We start from the raw sequence: 19,704 nt of genomic DNA, 5'->3' as shown, positions 1-19,704 counted from the left end.
GCCAGGCAGACCCAGCACCTACTGTCTAGGCAGCAGTAGCCGGCTTGGCACTTGGAAGCAGGCCCCGATGTGTGGATTCCAGGGGATTTTCTGGTTCTTTATTACGGGCGTTCGTTCCTGGTAGGACTGTGGAGTCAGCACTGGGCGCAGGACAGGGAAGGGGCGAGGTGTTCCTTTCTGGCATCTTCCCACGGCCTTTCCCCTTCCAGCTTCTGAGGCCTAGCCCAGGTCAACTGAATACAAAGGAACATGAACAGTTCTGATTTCCTACATTAGTCAAGTCACTTGGAAAAAAAAAAAGCCACCAAAAAATGATTTGGTTCTAGCAAGCACAGATCGGTACCAGCTTTCTTAACAGCCGTGGCCTGGAAGGATCTTCCGGGTGTCTGAGCACAGCTCTCATCTGATCACTGGATTGCCCTTGAGACCCTCCCTCCTTGCACATCGCTGGTGGGGAGGAGCTCATGATGCTTAAGGCAATTCTGGTGGCCTGGGCTCCTGCATTCAGGACCAACACACACACACACACACACACACACACACACACACACACACACACACACACAGTGCTATATGTTCATCCTCATTGGTCTGACTTTAAGATTCAACACCTTGAAAATAGTAAGTCTCACACTTATTTACTTAGTAAATGTTTGGTGCATTTTTCAACAGGCATTTTGGTCAGTTTCAAAGACAGATTTCCTGCATGACCTCTTTGGCCTTAAATAGGTAAGAAGAAACTAGACCATGAAGAATCTGCATGCAATTGAGGTTTAGTTCCACAACCTTACGATTGCTGTTGAAGGATGTTGAGCTGGGGAGAAGAAACATGACATCTGCGTTTTAGGAACATTTTTTTGATTGCAGCATCGATATTATATGGGGGCAAGACTATGTCAAAGGTCACTGTAATGGTTGAGGTGACAGACAGGTAGGCCATGCAGGGGGAGCGGGACAAAGGGCAGGGTGCCCACTGCAGGGATTTTCTCAGAACGTGATTATTCTCACTTACATTCTAACTACAAATATCAGACTCTATCCATGCATGGACAAATTGGGAACCTCCAAATGTCTTTGAGCAGGACAGGGACCTTCCAGAGAGCAGGGCCCACAGTCACTTCCCATGGCAGCATCTCAGGAGAGCCAGCCTCCAAGGCCGGGACCACTGCGCAAGGTCTTCCTTGGAGAAGCAAAGTTCAATCAGGAGTGCTTGGCGTTCGCACCCTCCCACTTCCACGCTGACACCCTGGGAGTACAGGAGACACCCAGAGGAACTGAGGTACAGTACCCAGGCTATTTAGCCCACCAACGTTACAGAGCAAGCAAGAAACTATGAGGTGTGGAAAGTATCTTTAACATAGTTTATATTTGGAAAAGCAGTTTAAAAAAAAAACACTTGAAAATACAAGGTAAGGTAACGGTTACTTATATAAGTTTTAACCTTATATTGCTTGACCATTTTTACATATAAATTATTGCTTACTAGCTTCCATAAATACACAGCACAGTCCTATATACAGAGGCAGAAAGCATGAAATATGGGAAAGGAAACACTGTTTAATGGCAATTCTGGTAATTCAACAAATGTTTCATATTTACCAGTTCTTATAATGGTGGAAAACTACGAAGTGTAGTCCCTGAGAAGTTAGGTAGACACCCTGATCGCGGGTTTTCTATCTTCTAATTGTTAATGCAAGCTGACAGTATCACAGCAGTCCTAATTAATAATACATTGAAAGGCAAGATTCCTTGCTTCAGGTCATTGATTTCATCCCAATATTTAATAACAGTGTAATACGAATACAATAAATAGACTATGCAAATAAATATTACTCTGCTAAAAAAAGTTTACTATATACAGCTTTGCTTTATACAGTAGTACATTTTCATCTCACTTTTTGGCAATTTTTAAAAACTTTTTCCCCCCCTACCAGTTTTAAGCAAAACTGGCCCACTCACTTAAGAAGCAGGCTGAAATTTTAAGGACATATCTCTGGAACATTTAAAAGAAATCCTGTGTTGGACAACTGCAATGAACCTGATCCTCCCCATTTTAATGTTTTTTTTTTTTTTTTGCCCAGTTTCTGAGAAGCTTGGATTGGCTGTGCCATTCAGGAACACGCAGTCCCAGATCTGTGGTGTTCACGCTGGCTAGGACAGAACTACGATCTGGGCAGCAGGGAAAGCCCAGCTTCCGGGATCTGAAGTTGTCACCAGCACCCTCTCACATTCATGCCACTGTTCCTCCGCCACTCAGAAGCGAGTATGCATTCATGTAACATCCTAACTGCAGGCTGGGCAGGGTGGGCATTCACTTCATCCTCGTGCGTCTAAATTCAATGTATGCTCTGTACTACTTGCTTGTGGGTATTGGTCTAGGAAAATGAGTTTATTCTAAACATAATTAAGCTTACTGGAAAAAAATGAATGTGGGTCATAATATGTATCACTACAACCATTTGGCAATTATACAGATTATGACAAAGAGTGAATTTAAAACACTATAATCTATGGAACATCTGCAAATGTGTATGTAAAAATTAAAAAAAAAAAATGGAAAGGTTGTGATTTTGCCTACAGGAGCCTGCATTCTGCTGTCCTGTGCTAACAGCAAAGCAGGGCTGGCTTGCTGGAATGCTGACAAAAGCCACAAGCCCATAGGACTGACAGTTGTGCTGTGACAAAGAGGACCCACTTAGAAGTGACCGAGCACCACCTGCGGTGGAAGGTGGCAGATCACACAAGCTTTTCAGAGTGAATGGAGATTCTATGCAACCATAAAAACCCAAAAGAGAGCTGGAAAAGAGCTTAGTCATCTTCTGGTCCACCCTTCCAGCCTGAATAAAACTGATTCTTGGCGGCCTTAGTGAACAGCCCAGATAGGAGATACGGCTGGGAAACATGTGAGTCCCGCCGTGGCCTGTTCACTGCTGGACAGCTCAGATTGGTTAGAAAGAACTCCTGTTGAGCAAACTCTGGTTCTCAATTTTGCCTTCAATTCTGTAAGTCTGGATTTAAGATTCCTCAAAGCCTCTGAAATTTCTGAGAGTTGCTACCCGGGACATCTCTGGAGATAGTTATTAAATTTCAGAAAGATTTAGAGATTTTTAGACATTCAGAAGACAGGGATGGAAAAGCAAATCTAGACAAAATCCTCCCTTCTCTTTGCTACCCCGAGGGCAACATGATCATGGCGGGAAGACTTGGTGGGGAAGCACCACTCTCTCCCCATACTCTGATTACACCACACGAAAATGCGTTTAAACACAGTGTTTGTGTAGCTTCATTTGGCCAAGCACACCTATCTGACTTGGGGTCTAAGCAGCATGCACTATGCTGAAATAGTTCTTTGCCAATTTAGTCCCCTAAAAGTAATGCTTGCCTTGGAGCAAATGTAGAGCTAATGAAAATAAAAATTTAAATTCTAAAATAGAGAGAAATTGTCAAAATGGTCTTATATGATTAGACAGTCTAAACCCTAATTTCTAGAATAGGAAAAAGATGTGCTGTAAGCCCACACCATCCTCATGCGCTGCAGGGGTGGGGGAGGCTTTGGAGTGTTTGCTCAGCCATGAGGGACGTCAGTACCCCTGGTTCTGATGGCTCTGGTCTCCAGGGGGTCTCATTCCATTACAAGCAGCATGAAACATTTCTCTGAGACACCAGCCCTGGATGGTGCCTTTCTATACAACCCTATGTTTCCAGGAGTGAAGTTTTACATTCTGGGCAAGCCTGAGTTTCCGTGGAAGTCTTTCCAAACATTTGCTCTGCATGGTTCCTTCTAGCAATATCTCAAGCTCAGCGTGGTTCCTGAGCCCAGGAAACAGCACTGTCATAAAGATGTCAGAAAGCACTGGGCATGCCTCAGTAATGAAGATGAACTAGGTGCTGATGGGACAAAAAGGACAAAAAGGAAGCAGGGCCGATGGGGCCCCTCAGAGAGCACAGGCAGGGATGGGGAGAAGAACACCGAGACTCTGTGTCCAGGCAGCGGATGGGCCCCAACTGGTAAAAATGGGAATAATAAAAAAAGGACTCAGAAGACTTTGAGATTTTGAAATTTAACAAAAGGGCAAATTATAGAAAGGGAAAATTATAGGTGGGCCACAGGACTTCTAAGGCTCCAGCATAAAATCAGACATTTGGGTATTCCTGGGCGCTCTGCATTTGCTGAAAGACTGGTAATCTCCACTCCCTTATTACCGAGCTTTATCAGAGAGTGCTAAGCGCTTCACATGTCAAACCTCACGTCACCTCCCTGCCTGGCTGCTGTCATCCTGCACTGTGGGCAAGGGGCCTGCGTGAGGTATCAGGCACAAGAATGCAGACCTGTCACTCGGTCACCTCAATTGAGCAGTTACTGAGCTCCAACAATGTGTCAGGCACCGTGCTTTTTAAAAAAAATCATATCATGCCCCATGAAAGATAAGAGCCTGCTTACGAAATGTAAAGGAAATCTCCGGAAATGAAACATTGAATCAATTTCTTAAACATCACTATTTTTGCTTCTCGGCAAAGCAACTTAGTCTACCTTGCCTATAGCTGCAAATCAGTTGTACAGAAACTATTTTCACCTGCGAGCATGTGTTGGTAAGTGATCGTGGTGCAAAGTAGTGCATGCCTTGATGTTTCTTATATGCAAGTCAGAGCATGGGAGCCAGCCGTGGCCTCACTCACTCCCTAGACACAAGTGGCTTTTGGTGATGTCACAGTTCCTACTGACAGAGACCTCTCCTTCTCCCTGGACATCTGGAGATGCTGTCGCTGTCTTTAGGTGTTCAAAAGAACTACTCCTTGATAGCCTAGAAAGAGTAATTCTAACACCAGGCAAAGAAAAACTCCTCCTCGTTTCGTGCACGCTCTTACTGAAATATTCGGTCATTATATACGTCAAGATGCATTTTGTTGTCTTGGTGCTGACAAGTCTCAAATTGAAAACTGGACTAGGATCAACAACGTGCTCATGAGAAACCAGACTTTTCCATCTCCAGAATGTGTCTGAGTCTCTTGCTGCCTTCTTGCTCTGGGAGTAGCGTGGAGAGGTCTCTCCCCCTGTCTGGTGGCTGACATTCCTTCCTGAACGCGCTTTGGCTGGCTTTCCCGGGAATGTCTTGGGGTGTACTGATAAAACTCAGCAACTTCTTTTCTCACAGGAAAGCAACGTGCTTGGCATGGACATTCCCGTAGCTCAAAGTGCTGCAGTCACAGGGGAGGTGAGGCGGAGGGGCTCACAGCCGAGGCTCGATCCGGTGGGAGAGCTCGAACAGGGCCTGCTGGCTCTCGATGACGTATAAGTGATTCACGTAGGACTTCAACTCCTGGTGCTCTTTTGGAGACAGGTCACCTCCTGTTTTGTAGAAAACAAAACAGACAACCTCAGGAGAGCAGTAATGTTATTTCTGAATACCCACACTAAGGCTTGGAGTAAATCCACCAGGTAGGTTCTCATTAGTTGGAATCCCAGAAGAGGCGTCCTTTGCCCTAACAGTGGAAATGCTGTTTCAGCTCAGACTGGATTCCTGAGGTCGGCAATCAGACCGGCAAGATATTTATTTATTACCTAATATTATATACTATTTAGATACTATAGTATCCTGCGCCACAGATGAGGAAATTGAGCATAGTCACAAGCAAGTAAGTGGCACAGCCATGACTTGGACCCAGGTTACACCGCTCCTGGGTCCAGGGTCTGAGCAACCATGCCGTGCAGACTTCCATAGCAACTGCTCGTTTAAATGACCTGCACTGTCCTTATATTTCAGTCTGCAATCGTCAGAAATCACTAATCATGTGTTTGGCATAGGAACCCAATTGCCTTTATTTTTATTTATTTATTTATTTTTCATTTTGTACATTTCTTTGGTGTCCTTTTTGGAAAAAAAAAATTAATGGAGTAATTGAATGAACAAGTACCAAAGAACAGACCGTAAGGTGTGGTTAACAGGCAAAGTAGGTTCAGAAAGTATGTGTATGAACTAAAGTCTACCCAGAGAAGAACAAAGCAAGGGGGTTCTCCTATCACATATCCAGAGCAAAGAATCGAGGGTCTGCAAGAAGCTTTAGTGCACTGTGAACACGTGTGTGCCATGTACTGGCAGCTCTGATAAGGGCCCAGAGATAAAGTGGAAATGGACAATGAGGCGAGCCCATGTTCTGCAGTCAAAACAAACAAAAGATAAAACCATCAAGGCATGGGGATGTTGGCTGACCACCTCGCTACAGTAAGACAATGTAAATGTGAGTGGCGATGACGTCACATCCTCTTGCTTCATGGATTACAGACGGGCCAGGCGGAGTGGGCTACTGGAGGTCAGCACGAGTGGAGGGAAGGGGCCTGGAGGAGGGTGGGCATTTTACTGCAGCATTTTTTTCTCTTTGTAAAAACACCACTTTTCCTCCTCTTTGACGGATGCATTTTATGAGGAAATGATTTAAGACTTGTAAGTCACGGGTGACTTATAACTCTTAGGTTTAATAGAAACAAGTCTTCCTGGTTTCAGCAAATAAAAGCACCAGGAATTAAAATTTTTTACCATTCCACCTGTTTGGATATGACCAAAAAGCTGTACTATTCTAGATGCCTTCTCTGGAAAACACTGAGAAACTGCTTTTGGTTTTGTAAACACCGGTTTGGAAAACATGATGCTACAAAGGTAACTTTTGTTGTTAATTTGCAAGCCTTAAAAAGATGGCAGAATGAATGATCCCAAACATGACAGCTGACACTTGCATGGCACTTTATAAGTGGCTTGATTAACTTTTTATTTTATCCCAAATGCTGACATTGGTTTACTATGTCCATATAAACTGTTAAAATGAATTCAGATAATTCAGTCCCAAACTGAATTTTTAAACATACCTTATATAAATATTAGAACACAAACTGGCTTGATAGTTATTTAAATTTCTCCTTTGGTTAGTGCTATGCAGAGAGTTACTGTCCGGTGACTGGGAGGTTGAAGACCAGCCGAGGCCAGCCAATCCAGTATAACCTTCCTGTCCATACTTGAAGCATATACAATTAGAGTCCCTTGGTAAGTGAGATTGATATCTTAGAATTAACTGAATACCCATAAATACTTGGGAAGCAGAGGAGGATGAAGCCATATTTAGCAGCAACGTTATGCTTGTGCATTTGAATGAATTTCCATGACAATGTTGTTATTACTGTTTCTATTATAACTGCATTGTACTTGTGCACTTAATGAAGAATTATATCAGCACATATAGAAGGTATTAATTGATATGAGATTTAAAAAATTAAGTCCTATATTTATAATTCTCCTTTTCAAACAGAAAAATCATAATCTATATAGAAGTTCAGTTCCAAATTTGCTTTGTTGGGGGCCAATATTGTTAGCCAAGACCAACACTGAACAGAAAAAAAAAATTCTTAAGGATGTGTACCAAATTGTTAGTAGTACCTTCCTTGGGAGATAGGACTTTGATTTTCTACTTTATAGATACTTCTATATTGATGAAAAAATTGTTTTACAATGGGGATGTATTACTTAACAAACTAAGTTTTACTTAGTGGCCACCTTTTATTAATTTATAACTATTGAACTCAATTATTTTTCTTATTACCCTTTATATCTATAGAATCCGCAGAGAGCAAAGGGAAGGGCCTGGGCAGGAAGTCGGCAGACTCAGGGTGAACAGTGGCTGAGTAGGTGAATCTCTCTGAGCCTCAGTTTCTGTTCTGCACCTACAGGGTTAATCCTGTCCACTCATTCGCTAGCTCTTCTGTCAGGATTCCACTGCCCATGTGAAAGCTCCTTCAACTCAATAAATTGATTTCCTTCCTTCCTGCAATATTCTAACACCATTTAAACAGTGTAAATTATGCCAGAGATTTAAAATGGAACAAGTATTCCTACATAACATTTGTCTCAGTTGGGATTCTACAAAAGTGCTCAGAGAAACACTTTTTCAGCTGAAAGGCACCTCTGGACAGGAAGTTTTTGTTGGAGAGAAAAAGATTCTGGAAGCTTCTGTAAAAGTGCTTTAAGCACTTTTACAAACTATAGTTCTATTGCAGGAAGGCTCCAGGCAAGGAAGTTAGGGACCGGGTCACCCCTGCTAAACCCGCCAGCAATTCTGAGCCAATGGGGAAGCAAAGCAAGACTTTCTGGGGCCAGCAGTGGGGTGGGAGCTTCTGACTGTCTAAAGTCACTCTGTACAGTGCAAACCTGCTGTCAAGAGGGGATAGTAATCTGCTGTATCCTATCTTTCTCTGCATCCCAAACATGCGGTGAAGAAACAAAGAGAGCATTATTATATTATATATGCATTATATTATATGCATACAATATGCATACATATAGACCTATGGTACTTTCCAATCTGTTTAAGTTTGTTACCACCAAAGACGTGTGATACAACCACGGTCGGTACCAAAGCATAGTCAAATCAGAAGATTCTGCACTTGACTTCAATTACTCACCAAACTGGTTAGTCCTGCAGTGTCTCAGGGTTCGGACAGTGTCTGCAATCATGTGCTGGAAGGCAGAGCAGAAAACACATCAGTGGAAGTGTCACTGAGGGTGCTGTTGCAGCAGCAGTGCCTGCTAGGATGGGCGGGGAGTCTAACACCCTTGAGTGTAAACACGAGAGCTACATTTGGAGCTGGACATAACTTTAATTGAGTCTACTGAGCCTGGATGACAAAAGAACATTTCGTCCTTGTCTGCAGGAGCAGTAGCACCCAAACCGGGGGCACAGATCCTGACCGAGCCACGAGAAGCACAGTGTGAGGCGACGCAGCCCTCCCTGACCCACACGGGCTCCTGCCTTTCATTTCAGGGCGTGTGTCGCCTTCTCGCCATGAAGCCTCTCCGAGATCCGCCTTCTGGACTTGGAGGCTCCACCCTCAACATGCCCACTCTTCTTTGCGCAGTGTCTACTGGCTTTGTGTCATTGTCATTGCTGCTGAACTGTTGTCCTTCTCCAGACCGGGAACCACCAGTGGGGTCTGCGTGCCCAGCACCTACACACAAAGGCTCACACGTGTGCTGAGTGGAGGGGGCACTTTTTGTGGACTCAAAGGCTCACGTATGTATCTCACATGGTGACTGGAAATGAGACACATACCAGAGATGGGCATTTTCTAAAATATCAACATCCTTCTAGAGACCATTTTCTGTTCATAGTTTACATTCCTTTATAGTCTCTGGTATTCATTCTAATTTAATTCTTTCTTTAAAGTTCTCACTGATCTCCAGGCAAAATTCTTCTTAAATGTACAGCTGCTTAAATGTACCTACAATGTACTTCTAGCTGTTTCTACCGTTTTTAGTTTTCCATGATGAAGGAAACAGCATTTTGGAAGAAACCATTCTCCACTCTAGTTCCTCCTACGTAGTTGCCAGAATAATCTCTAAATGCCGTTGTCATCACGATCTCGTCCTCCAGAGCACTTACAGTAACACCTCACTTTGTTTCAATCAAAATCCAAACAAAATCCTATCATTCAAGCATCAATATCATTCATGGTCTGGTCCTCCAAACCTCCCCAACGGGGCCATCATTTTTCACGTCACGCCTGCACACAGGATCACCCATCTACAGCAAACCCTCAATGAATTATTGCTGAAAGAAGAATGTTAACACTAAAAAAGTTTCTTACTTAAAATCCAAGAGAACTACAGGAACATTATTTGAATATGACCTACTGATTACATTGTTCTCCCAACCGTATTTCTAAGGCACTTCTGTTCAATAGTGGAAAATGATGAAATAGGACAGCGATTACAGCAGTAGTTCAAGCTGCATTTGTAAAGGAAAGGAGACCTGACTCATGTCTGTGAAGGCATTGTTAAACTTCCTTCCCCACATGTGACCACTATTCCCAGGACAGTTTTCTTGTTGTTTTAAGCTGTGGCGTCACATCGATTTCTATCATGTGCCATTTGCGTAGCTCGGGCCAGGCTCAAACTGACGTAAGGCTCACTACTGAGTGTGGCCTTGAAACCTGAGCCCTGATCCTCATCTTTAGGATCTCTGAAGGGGGAGGGAGGGAGATATGGTAAGAGGTGATGCTCTTAAAACAGAGGGATGTTTCTTCATTATTTAATGGGTTGAGACACACACATTTCCAGTTGCTGAGGCAGCAAGGAACTTAGCATAGGGAACAATAGAACAGCTATTTAAGCCCCATGAGCACTTCTGGAACTTTACGTGGTCTGACTTAATGCGTTGGCCTGTATCAGCCAGATAAAGATAACACCCTGAATTATCTGCTGGCTGGCTTAAGTTAATCTCCATCGTGAGGAACTGACTCCTCACAAGTTAATTCACTTAGGTTCTATTGGTTCATTATAGTGAAAGATGATCCTGCTTTAAGTGAAACCCTGTCCTTTGCTAAAGAACATTCCTAGAAAACAGTGTCTCTCTGAGTAAAGGTCAGTCTCATTCTCCAGCATCCAAGTAGATTATAGGGCTCCTTGTGATGTAAAATATTTTTGTCCTTCTGAAAAAATTCTAACTTTACCCTGTCTTCTCCACGTAAAAAATCGTCAGCAGGAGGCACTGAGGGCCAGGAACTCGCTGAGCCCACGAAGCCTATGCCCTCAGAAACCAGGTGCTAGCCCTGCGCGATGGTTGTGTGTACACTCTGGGTCTGGCGCAGGCATGCACAACTGCACCCATTTTCTCTCCTTTTCATAAAAGTTCTCTTGAGGAATTTCAAACAGAGTGTTATTTACGCCATGCTATTTCCTTAAGTTTTCTTAAAGAATTAAGGGTACAATTAATTGACCCTAATAGAAGCAATGTTGTTTAGACTTCCTTTCAGCCCCTACGGCTAGTTGGAAGTCTTAGCATGCATCAAAGCTGGCATCGAAAGGCTTCCGTTGGATTGTTGGAGAAGCAGGGGAGGACCACGGATGCTGGTCAGAAGCAAATAATGATGGTTTTTTTCCACTGCTCTCTCCCATCTGTGCCTTTAAGGAATTGTTCTCTCACTTTGGTGACACTAGGTGAGGGAAAAATGACAAGACGAATGCAACCAATGCACAGGTTCACCCTAGGGAGAAGGCAAGCCACCAGTCTGCCCTCAACAGCAGCCACAGTCGGCACATAGAGAGGGCGACTGTTTTCCCATGTCCCCTCTGGATGAGTCAGAGGGGAAAAAATCGCTAGACCTGTACAGGGAATTCCACTTGGTGTGACACATGTCATCCTGCATCTTGATAGATGCGCCACAAAGCTCACTTGGTGTTCCTAGCCAGGTGTGATGGCCAGGAGGCAAAGTACATATTGAACAAAGGCTTCATGTTCTCAAAATCATTTCACTAACACCAAACCCTGTAGATAAACCTGTTAGAGACAAGACTTCTAGTGCTAACAGTCGCCCTGTGATCTTCAGAACATCACACAGCAACACAAAACCAGCACAAAAACATATACACTTTATCCACTTCCAGCTCTGATGGTTTGGCTGTAGCATCTAAAATAAATGAACTCTGATTCCAAAACACTTAGTGCAGAGACGGACTTGAAACTTTACAGCCATAACCACTTCCAAAATATCCACAAAGTCATCGTCTTCTGAGTGCTTAAAACAGAGCTAGAGCAGCAAGAAATCCTGAGATGTCTGCACTCCAGACCCCAGATGCCTGGGTTGTGCAGCTGAGCAGAAGCCGATGACACTGTTCCCGTGACCTGTGGGGACTCAGCCTGATGATGGTCAGGCGCCAAAGCTCAGCTGGAGTCATCGGCTTGTACTGTTCTTTGGTCATGGTCTGTGGTCCCTGTCTCCCTCAACCCTCTCTCAAGGGCCTGACCCAGTCTCACAGGGAACCAGGGTCAGTTCCTGAAAGAGTTCACACAAATCCATCACCATCACTGAAAAGGTCACTCAAAGGTCAGGATCCGCGGAGCAGGGTTATTGCTATCATCTCTAACCATGAAGGACAGTTTAATCTATGACACTAAAGTTCATCTGTCAGACGGATTCGTTCCTCTTGCAGACAAGCAGGTCCCTTTGGAGCACTTCTGTTTTACAGTTGCTCTGTTCTTATAGGTAACTCTTCCCTTGCCTAAGGGCAAGTCACTCGGGACAAAACATTTGGGAATGTCCTGGAGTGAATTCAGGAAGAGGGATGACCTGGGGACCTCTAACTCATGAGCAGGGAGGGCACTTTGCCCGAGCTGCTCTGTCCACGGTGTTTAGAGGTGGCACCGTTTGTCCATGGGCTGATAAGTGGGCAGCCTTTCCCTGCACACACAGACCTTGCAAATTCCAGCCTCACATCCAAGTGTGGAGTTCTGAGAGACAGACAGATGCACCTCCCCAGGGGGAGAACTTTCTCCCTCCCTGCCTTGACAGCATGCATGCTGAGAAATCGTAAGATGACTCGAAAGCAGTAAAACTTAATCTCATAAGTGTGAGTTCCTCCTGATAGGAACTTTACAGTTTTATTTCTGGTTCAGTGATATACACTCAACCCTTGACATTAATTTAATGGAGTTCCTTTTTCTTTAATAAATAAAAAGCAGATTTTCATGTTTGGTTCTCAAAAACCCGGCTAGCATATTTACTGTTAATCGGAATACATTGTATTGACAATGTACAACATGCAACAAATAAACTCCCGGGAATCACCCTGCATTCAACGGAGAAAAGTACCGAAGCCATTTATCTCCCGGGGCAGACAAGACACACACACATTGCCTTTACAGTGGAAAAAGGAGAAACAGTGAAAGTTACGTACCAGCTTTTCAAAATTGACAAGATTATCCAAAAAAGTTTTATTTCCTTCGTGAATAAATGTCACATCTGAAAATTAGAAACAAAAAGATATATGTACCATTAGGAATGGATCACAACTGGCTGCCAGGGCTGAAGAGGTTGACACGCAATGCAACTTATACAATTTTCTTAAATGTTATGGATCATTCCACGCACTTGGCAAGCAACTTGAAATTGAATTTGTACAGTATGTAATGTGAATGTGCATAATTTTCATGCATGTGTGGAAAAACAGTGTAATGCTACTGAGAGTATATATTTTATACTCACAGTGAAGTGTTTGACATCAACCTACTTAATATACGATAACACTATCCTATAACTTAATTGTTCCATTATGTTTTTAGGCCAGAATACTGAGCAGAAAAGGACCAAATACCCAGAAACAACAGGATTTTAGTAATTACGTGTTTGCTTTTTAAAAAATGCCTAGCAAAGTATATTGGACTTGCTTTACTTAAAACAGTTAACATTTAGATCTAGATATTTAAAAAGTTTTTGGTTCTGAAAGCTGGCACCTGACTGTGCACCAGAAGTGAAAAAAGAGGCAGTTTTGAAAATGGCAAGATTTCTGGCACCATTCGACTGGTAGAAAGAAAGCATCACTGACAAAAATAAAATAAGGAGAATAGGAGGAAGGTGCATTTTTGAGGAGAAAACTTGGTTAAACTTGGTTTGAGACTCTGCTTTTAAAGGGATGAATGATGTTCATTTAAAAAAAAAGTCTCCCTTTGGCTGCAATAATCAAAGGGAGTGCTTCCTCAGGATATCCAGATTTGGGAATTAGCTACATTAAAGGTAGCAGGTGAGGAACTTAGCCAAACTCAGATCAGAGGGTTGATGACTGAGCATTAGGGAATCTTCACAGACGAGGAACACAAAGAGAAATACACTGCAGTTTATAGCACATGCAAATAATCATGTTATGTCAGAGATGGAGGGCCAGGTAAATAAAAGTAATCTTCAAAAATCTTGTTTAAGTAACCAGATAGAAAAGAGGAAAAAGAACATGAATGAATAGAAGGGAAAACATTTTCATTTAATCAAGACTCTTCTTCTGCCGTTCCCTAATTATGAGATGGGTGCTCCTGAAATGTGCCTCCGAGTTTTGACAGCAGCCGGGAGGTGACACTCGGTCACAGCACACCCTTTTCTCAGGCCCTCCCTAGGCACAGCTTCCAGTATGCACTGCATGTTTTCATGAGCTTTTTTCCCTTCTTTTTTTCTTTTAAACTGATGTCCTAGTAGGAAAATGATTCACAATTAATTACGCAGTCTTCTGACAAACTCGCTGGTTATTTTATTATCTTTTGCAATTTTGCTTTCAGAAAATAATTGCGAGCTTTCATTCTGAGACACAATATTTAGAAAAGAGCAGTCAACACAGTTAGTTTTTACCTTTTTTCTGTATAGCAAATAAAACCCTGTGTGTACTCTGTCTACACTGACCACCACCTAGCAGCCTGGCCTTTACTAACTCTTGATTGCAAACGCCCTCTCAGAGTCACTTGGCCCATTTCTCCAGTGTTACAGGGTTTATCTTCCAAGCCCCTCACTCCCCCATGCATGTCTCGGTGGTTATGAGGGTGGTGACAATATTACCAGTGTCAGGGTTGGCTCTAAGTGCTTTAGCTGCATGGACTCATTTAATCCTCATAAAAGACTATAAGATAAACCTAGGAGGTAAGCACATGAAGAAACTAGGGCTAAAGGTATGGTATAAAAGACCACCACCTCCAAAAATAGCACAATGCATACACTACTCAGCTGTATCTGACCCTTAGCTCAGCTGGGTCTTTTCCCCAGCACTTACTTAGGGTTTTCCATCATCCCCTTCTGATCAGGATTCCACACCATAGTAGTGGGAAAGTACATCCAAAGGCAAGAAATTCAACTGGGAAAAAGGAAAACTGATGGCAGGAAGGATTCTCAAGTAATACACTTACTTGACCACCTGCATGCTTACTGAGAATTGACTATATCAAAAAATGAAACATGGGAGGCCTAATCCTTCCTAAACATCCAAGGAGTTCAATTTGGTCCCATTTCTCTAATTAAAAGCAACTCATCATAGAAGGTACAAGAGAGGGAAGAAAAAGAGTTATTAAAAATTAAGCTGGTTGCTCTAAAATAGTTCATCACAACTTTAAAAATGATTATAGTTTAAAAACCTAAGAATTAATGTGTATTTTTGCCAAAATGCCTTACCTCAGGCATGACACACACACACACACACACACACACACACACACACACACACACACACACACACACACACACACAGTTGTCCAGAAAGTACCAGCCAGTGTTAATATATTTTTCATATTGCATGGCTGGACACTTTCCAGACAGCCCTCTATATTTTAAATTTTCATCCTATTTTCTTTGAAAATTATTTTAGACAAAAACAGTAACTTTAAAAGCCAGGTGCAGTGATGCACACCTATAGTCCCAGCTGCTCTAGAGGCTGAGGTGGGAGAATCTCATGAGCCCAGGAATTCAAGTCCAGCCTGGGCAACATAGCAAGATCCCATCTCAAAAAAAAAAAATCTATGACACTTAAAAACAATAACTTTAAATACAATGGAGTACCATTAATAATACTATTTTTATAATGACAAAAATTAAGATAAAGAAAAAATAAGTGTTTATTTAAACTCAAGAAGGCTTTAATGAAAAAAAAAGAATATTTACTTCTTGTTTTTGGAATGAGTGAATGTATTTTCAGTATAAAAAGGGAGGTCTGTCTTGCTGCCAACAAAGAGGTCTAGATAGACTCAATAGAGCAGAAAATTACATCCAAGCTAAGATGTACATATGAGACACTTGACTACATTAAATATTTTGGGGGGGGGAATCCACTTATATATAGCAGAGAGCTCTATTCATATCTAATTAAGTTAAAGGAACACTATCAACTAATTTCTCTTTACCTTATATTCATTGTTTCGAATTTTTTTCTTTCTAAAATCAATTCTTTCTTATATCTGCCCTCATTTTCTACCGTCTCTATTTGTGTCTAAATGATTCTAAGTGTTACTTCCCACCTGCCGCCTCCTACCCTCCAGGTGAAGGCATTTTATTTTGCAAATAAAAAGCATAAGCCCGAATAAACTTATCTTAAAAGCAAGTAAATACAAAGAACCAAATCAACTTTTAAATTGTTATTTGGGCATTGCAATCTCTCTTTATTTCATCTGTTTATATTTAACAGAATCTCTCACCTTGAACGAAGCATTCGTGCTTCTTCTCAATTGTCCTAATATTATTGTATTATTCTTTCACAGAGATTCTTGATTTATATTTGATGAAGACTAAAGGAGTAGCTGCAGGGATGCACAGCAACTCACAATAATTCTCCGAGCTCTGGCTGTTCTCGAGAGCAGCTGAAGAGGGAGTGTGGGCTTTATTGCCAGTGGGGGTGGGAGTGGGGAAGGTGGGGGCTGAGGATGGCCAGGCCAACCAGCGATCCAGTTCCTGTAAGACTTAGTTCATTTCTAGAATCACAATTATGGGTCCAGTTGCTGAGGCCTAACCCAGAAGTTACAGGCTTCTGAAAAGCAGAGGTTGGATGAAGGGGTATTCCTATGAAACCTCCAGAAGGAATAAAAATGTGACCAAGCACAATACCCAAACCCCCTTTCCCTACAAAGCATACAGGTACAGATATACACTGAATGTCGGCAGTACAAGCTAGATCAAAAGTAGTTACCTTTTTATTAATCCCATTAGTTAGAAAGAGAGATCACTGAGATCTCATCAGTAAATGTAACATGTTTCGTGATGGATTATTTACTGCACTACAGAAGACAGGTCATGGCTGGGCATGGTGGCTCACGCCTGTAATCCTAGCACTCTGGGAGGCCGAGGTGGGAGGATCGCTGAGCCCAGGAGTTTGAGGTTGCTGTGAGCTAGGCTGATGCCATGGCACTCTAGCCCCAGCAAGAGAGTGAGACTGTCTCAAACAAAAAAAAAAAAAAAAAAGAAAAGAAAGGAAAAGAGAGAAGAGAGGACAGTATACTGACTTGGAGCTGTCCAATACTTTCCCAACTGCATTCCACTCTTTGAAAGAGGAAAGCACACTTTCCATCAATACCTTTTATACACTATATTGCTTATGTTGACCAAAGGTTAATTCTCACACAACAGCAAACTTTGGGCTGCATTTCTAAAGTTGCAAGCATAGAGCATGATTGATCACCATTTGGGTTCTTTATGCCAGCCTTATTCTTGGTTGAATTCAGTGCATTTGTAGACTCAAAGAAAATAATACAGGGCTTAGAAGCAGAGTGAAAGAAAAACACAAGTTTCTAGTGCCCAGTTTTGTGAGTCAAGTGAAAATGCTTTGATGTCTGCTCAAGCACAATTAAGTATTCTAGGTACCTCAAAAATAACTGAGCATTTGAAAAATGATCATAAGTAAACACAAGTAGGTCTGAATGCCAAAACTACTGTAAAGAAATAAATGGAGAGTCCTTTTATTGCCCTCTGTAGTTTGAGTGACAAATTTCTGGAAGATGGAATTACAGAGCATGAAAGATAAAAAATTGTTACCTTTAAGCAGTAAGGGCATGAAAGGGATTTTTGGTGGCTTCATCTTTTTGAATGCATCTCTGTAGGCTTTGTGATTTAGGGAAGGATCCTGCAGAACCAAGCAGATTACAAAGACAAAGAAAAATCAATATGCCATAGAAAGAATTCTAAATCCACTTTTGCTATACAGTTTGAACATGATTTAGATATCGAGAGGTTCTTCCTAAGAATGAAGTAGATAAAGGTTTCCTATGAGAATACTCACTAAATTAGGGCAGGAAATCTAGGCAATGAATGAAACTCAAGTTATTGGTTTACAATAATGGGAAATGACTGCAAATGGGAGATACCTTTTGATTGCCCTATTATTTTCCTCAAATAGGTTCTTTAAGTACAGTTTCTTCTGCATAATTTCTATCTTGAGTTAACCCGACATCTTTTGTTAGGTACACTGCCAAGAAAAACTGCCCTCATCATGCACAGACAATACAGAGAAAACAAGAGAATACTGTTTGATTGTACTCTATTATAAAAAGAAACTATAAATTTTGTATCTAAATTGTTAAAAAGGAGAAAAAAAAGAGTAATGCATAAAGCACTAATTGCATGCTAAATTTATACTGATTACTTCTGTAAGCTTTGAAATAGACTATTTTTAAAAATCTGCCTTCTGAAAAAAAAATCACACTAAAAGGATTATTCTCACCACCATTTTTCACGGAGAGGAAAAAGCATTAACTGTCAAATAGCTTCCCTCCATGAGAAGCAAAGTTACATTTTTATGTACAAGTAAACTAGTCTAAGCTACCTGACACTGTGGAGTACAGATACTAACCACTGAGATCTAGAAGGAAACCAGACGCTAGCAATGAATTTGAAAGAATAGTCCCCTTTGGCTCAACTACTTACGGTTAAACTTTCGAGTTCAGAGAAAAGTTTCTTAAACTTCCCAGGGATTTTCTACAAAACAAACAAAAGGTCACAGAAGTTAGTTATTTTGAGAGGCACCGAAGGCAGTTTTCATTAAGTTATGCTTAACTGTGTCACATTTATCAACATAAATAACCTCTATCATCTGGTTCTACCCTGATTGCTTCTCATTATGCAATTTTCATCATCCCTTTAATGTGACATTCCTTAGGAATATTGTTAAAAACAATTTAAAATAGCATCCATGTGATTCAGGAATCTAGCTGGTTAGATACTCCACACATTAGTGATTATTTAATAAAAACTTAGATTTCAGTTACACACCCTACCTTTGATGAATGCTCTCATCTTCTTAATAGCCTGGCTGAGTGGGAAATAATAATGTTGGCTGACATAAATGATATAATTGTATTTCACAGCAGAGAGCTAAACAGTGAGGGGCCATGAAGACCTTAAGGGACGAAGCCTGCGCTTCAATGGGTAGAATCACCGAATTGTGAAACTCAACCACATCAACAGGTGGCATGCAAGAAACAACAGAGGATGGGAAACCCATGCTATCCTCCCAAGTAAAAATTCAGGCATAAGGAAGATGGGTCTGAATGTTCTAGCCTGCCTTTAACAGGAGTAAGTAAAAAACTGAATGTCTTTCATACTGACTTAGTGGTAAGCAGCATGTACTTGAAGTCAGCTGATTCTGAATCCTGACTGTGCCCCTCTCTAGCTGTGTGACTGGGTGTGAGTCTCCAGGCTCTCTGATCTGCTTCTCCAGCTGAGGATACAGACACATGCCTGAAAAGCATACAATCCAAGGCTGGCTGGTGCTTAGCAAATTCCAGCTATTAACACGAACAAGAATATTCAAGAAGATATTTGTGGGATTTTCTTTTTCTAAAACGAATCAAAACAATGAGGCGAACCTCATGATAATTAGACTCTTACATTATGTAGAAGTGGATTTTTCAATTTGATAATTTTGCATCTGCACTCAGTGTGACACAGCAAACAGGTAATTTGATCTGTTTTGGAAACTACTGCCATACACAAATGCATACACGCACACATCAATGAATGGAGGACAAGTTAAGTGAGAAGATAAAAAAATGGAGATTTCTGCAAGTGATTCCAGTCTTTCTTCAGAGCTGCATAACTTAGTCTGTTGGACATTCCACATGCATGTCCCAGTGGCACCTCAAATTCAACATGTCCAAAGCCAGACTAACTGATCTATTGCAGAGGTCAGCCACGGGCCAAATCTGGCCTTCTCCGGCTTTTGTAAATGAAGCTTTATTGGATTACTGCCATGCCCATTCTTTCCCATATTAACTATGGCTGCTCTTTCACTCCAGTGGCAGTCAAGAAGTTGCAACAGAGACCACGTAGCCTGCACAGCCTAAAAATATTTACTCTCAGGGTCTCTGCCAAAGAAGTTTGCTGACCTCTGATCTCGTCCCTCTAACATACTTCTTTTCCTATATTATCTATCT

The 19,704-nt window shown here is 41.8% G+C and overlaps 1 protein-coding gene across 3 annotated transcripts in view; it reads right to left on the bottom strand.

The window, feature by feature from the left end:
• Positions 1-1,542: 1,542 nt before the first annotated feature.
• Positions 1,543-19,704, bottom strand: part of RAPGEF5 (Rap guanine nucleotide exchange factor 5) — a 212,243-nt gene continuing 194,081 nt past the window's right edge. For all 3 annotated transcript variants that reach the window (XM_012773293.2, XM_012773294.2, XM_012773295.2), the window contains 5 exons: positions 18,197-18,247; positions 17,309-17,396; positions 12,717-12,781; positions 8,447-8,501; positions 1,543-5,347 (listed from right to left, as the gene is read on the bottom strand). In XM_012773293.2, the coding sequence (XP_012628747.1) occupies positions 5,229-5,347; positions 8,447-8,501; positions 12,717-12,781; positions 17,309-17,396; positions 18,197-18,247 (378 nt within the window). In that variant the 3' untranslated portion in view covers positions 1,543-5,228. The remainder of the gene's footprint in view (positions 5,348-8,446; positions 8,502-12,716; positions 12,782-17,308; positions 17,397-18,196; positions 18,248-19,704) is intronic.

This window comes from Microcebus murinus, chromosome 9 (genome assembly GCF_040939455.1).
Source record: "Microcebus murinus isolate Inina chromosome 9, M.murinus_Inina_mat1.0, whole genome shotgun sequence".
NCBI lineage: Eukaryota > Metazoa > Chordata > Mammalia > Primates > Cheirogaleidae > Microcebus > Microcebus murinus.
Note: the sequence above shows the minus strand (reverse complement) of the source record. Positions and strands in the feature narration are given on the sequence as shown.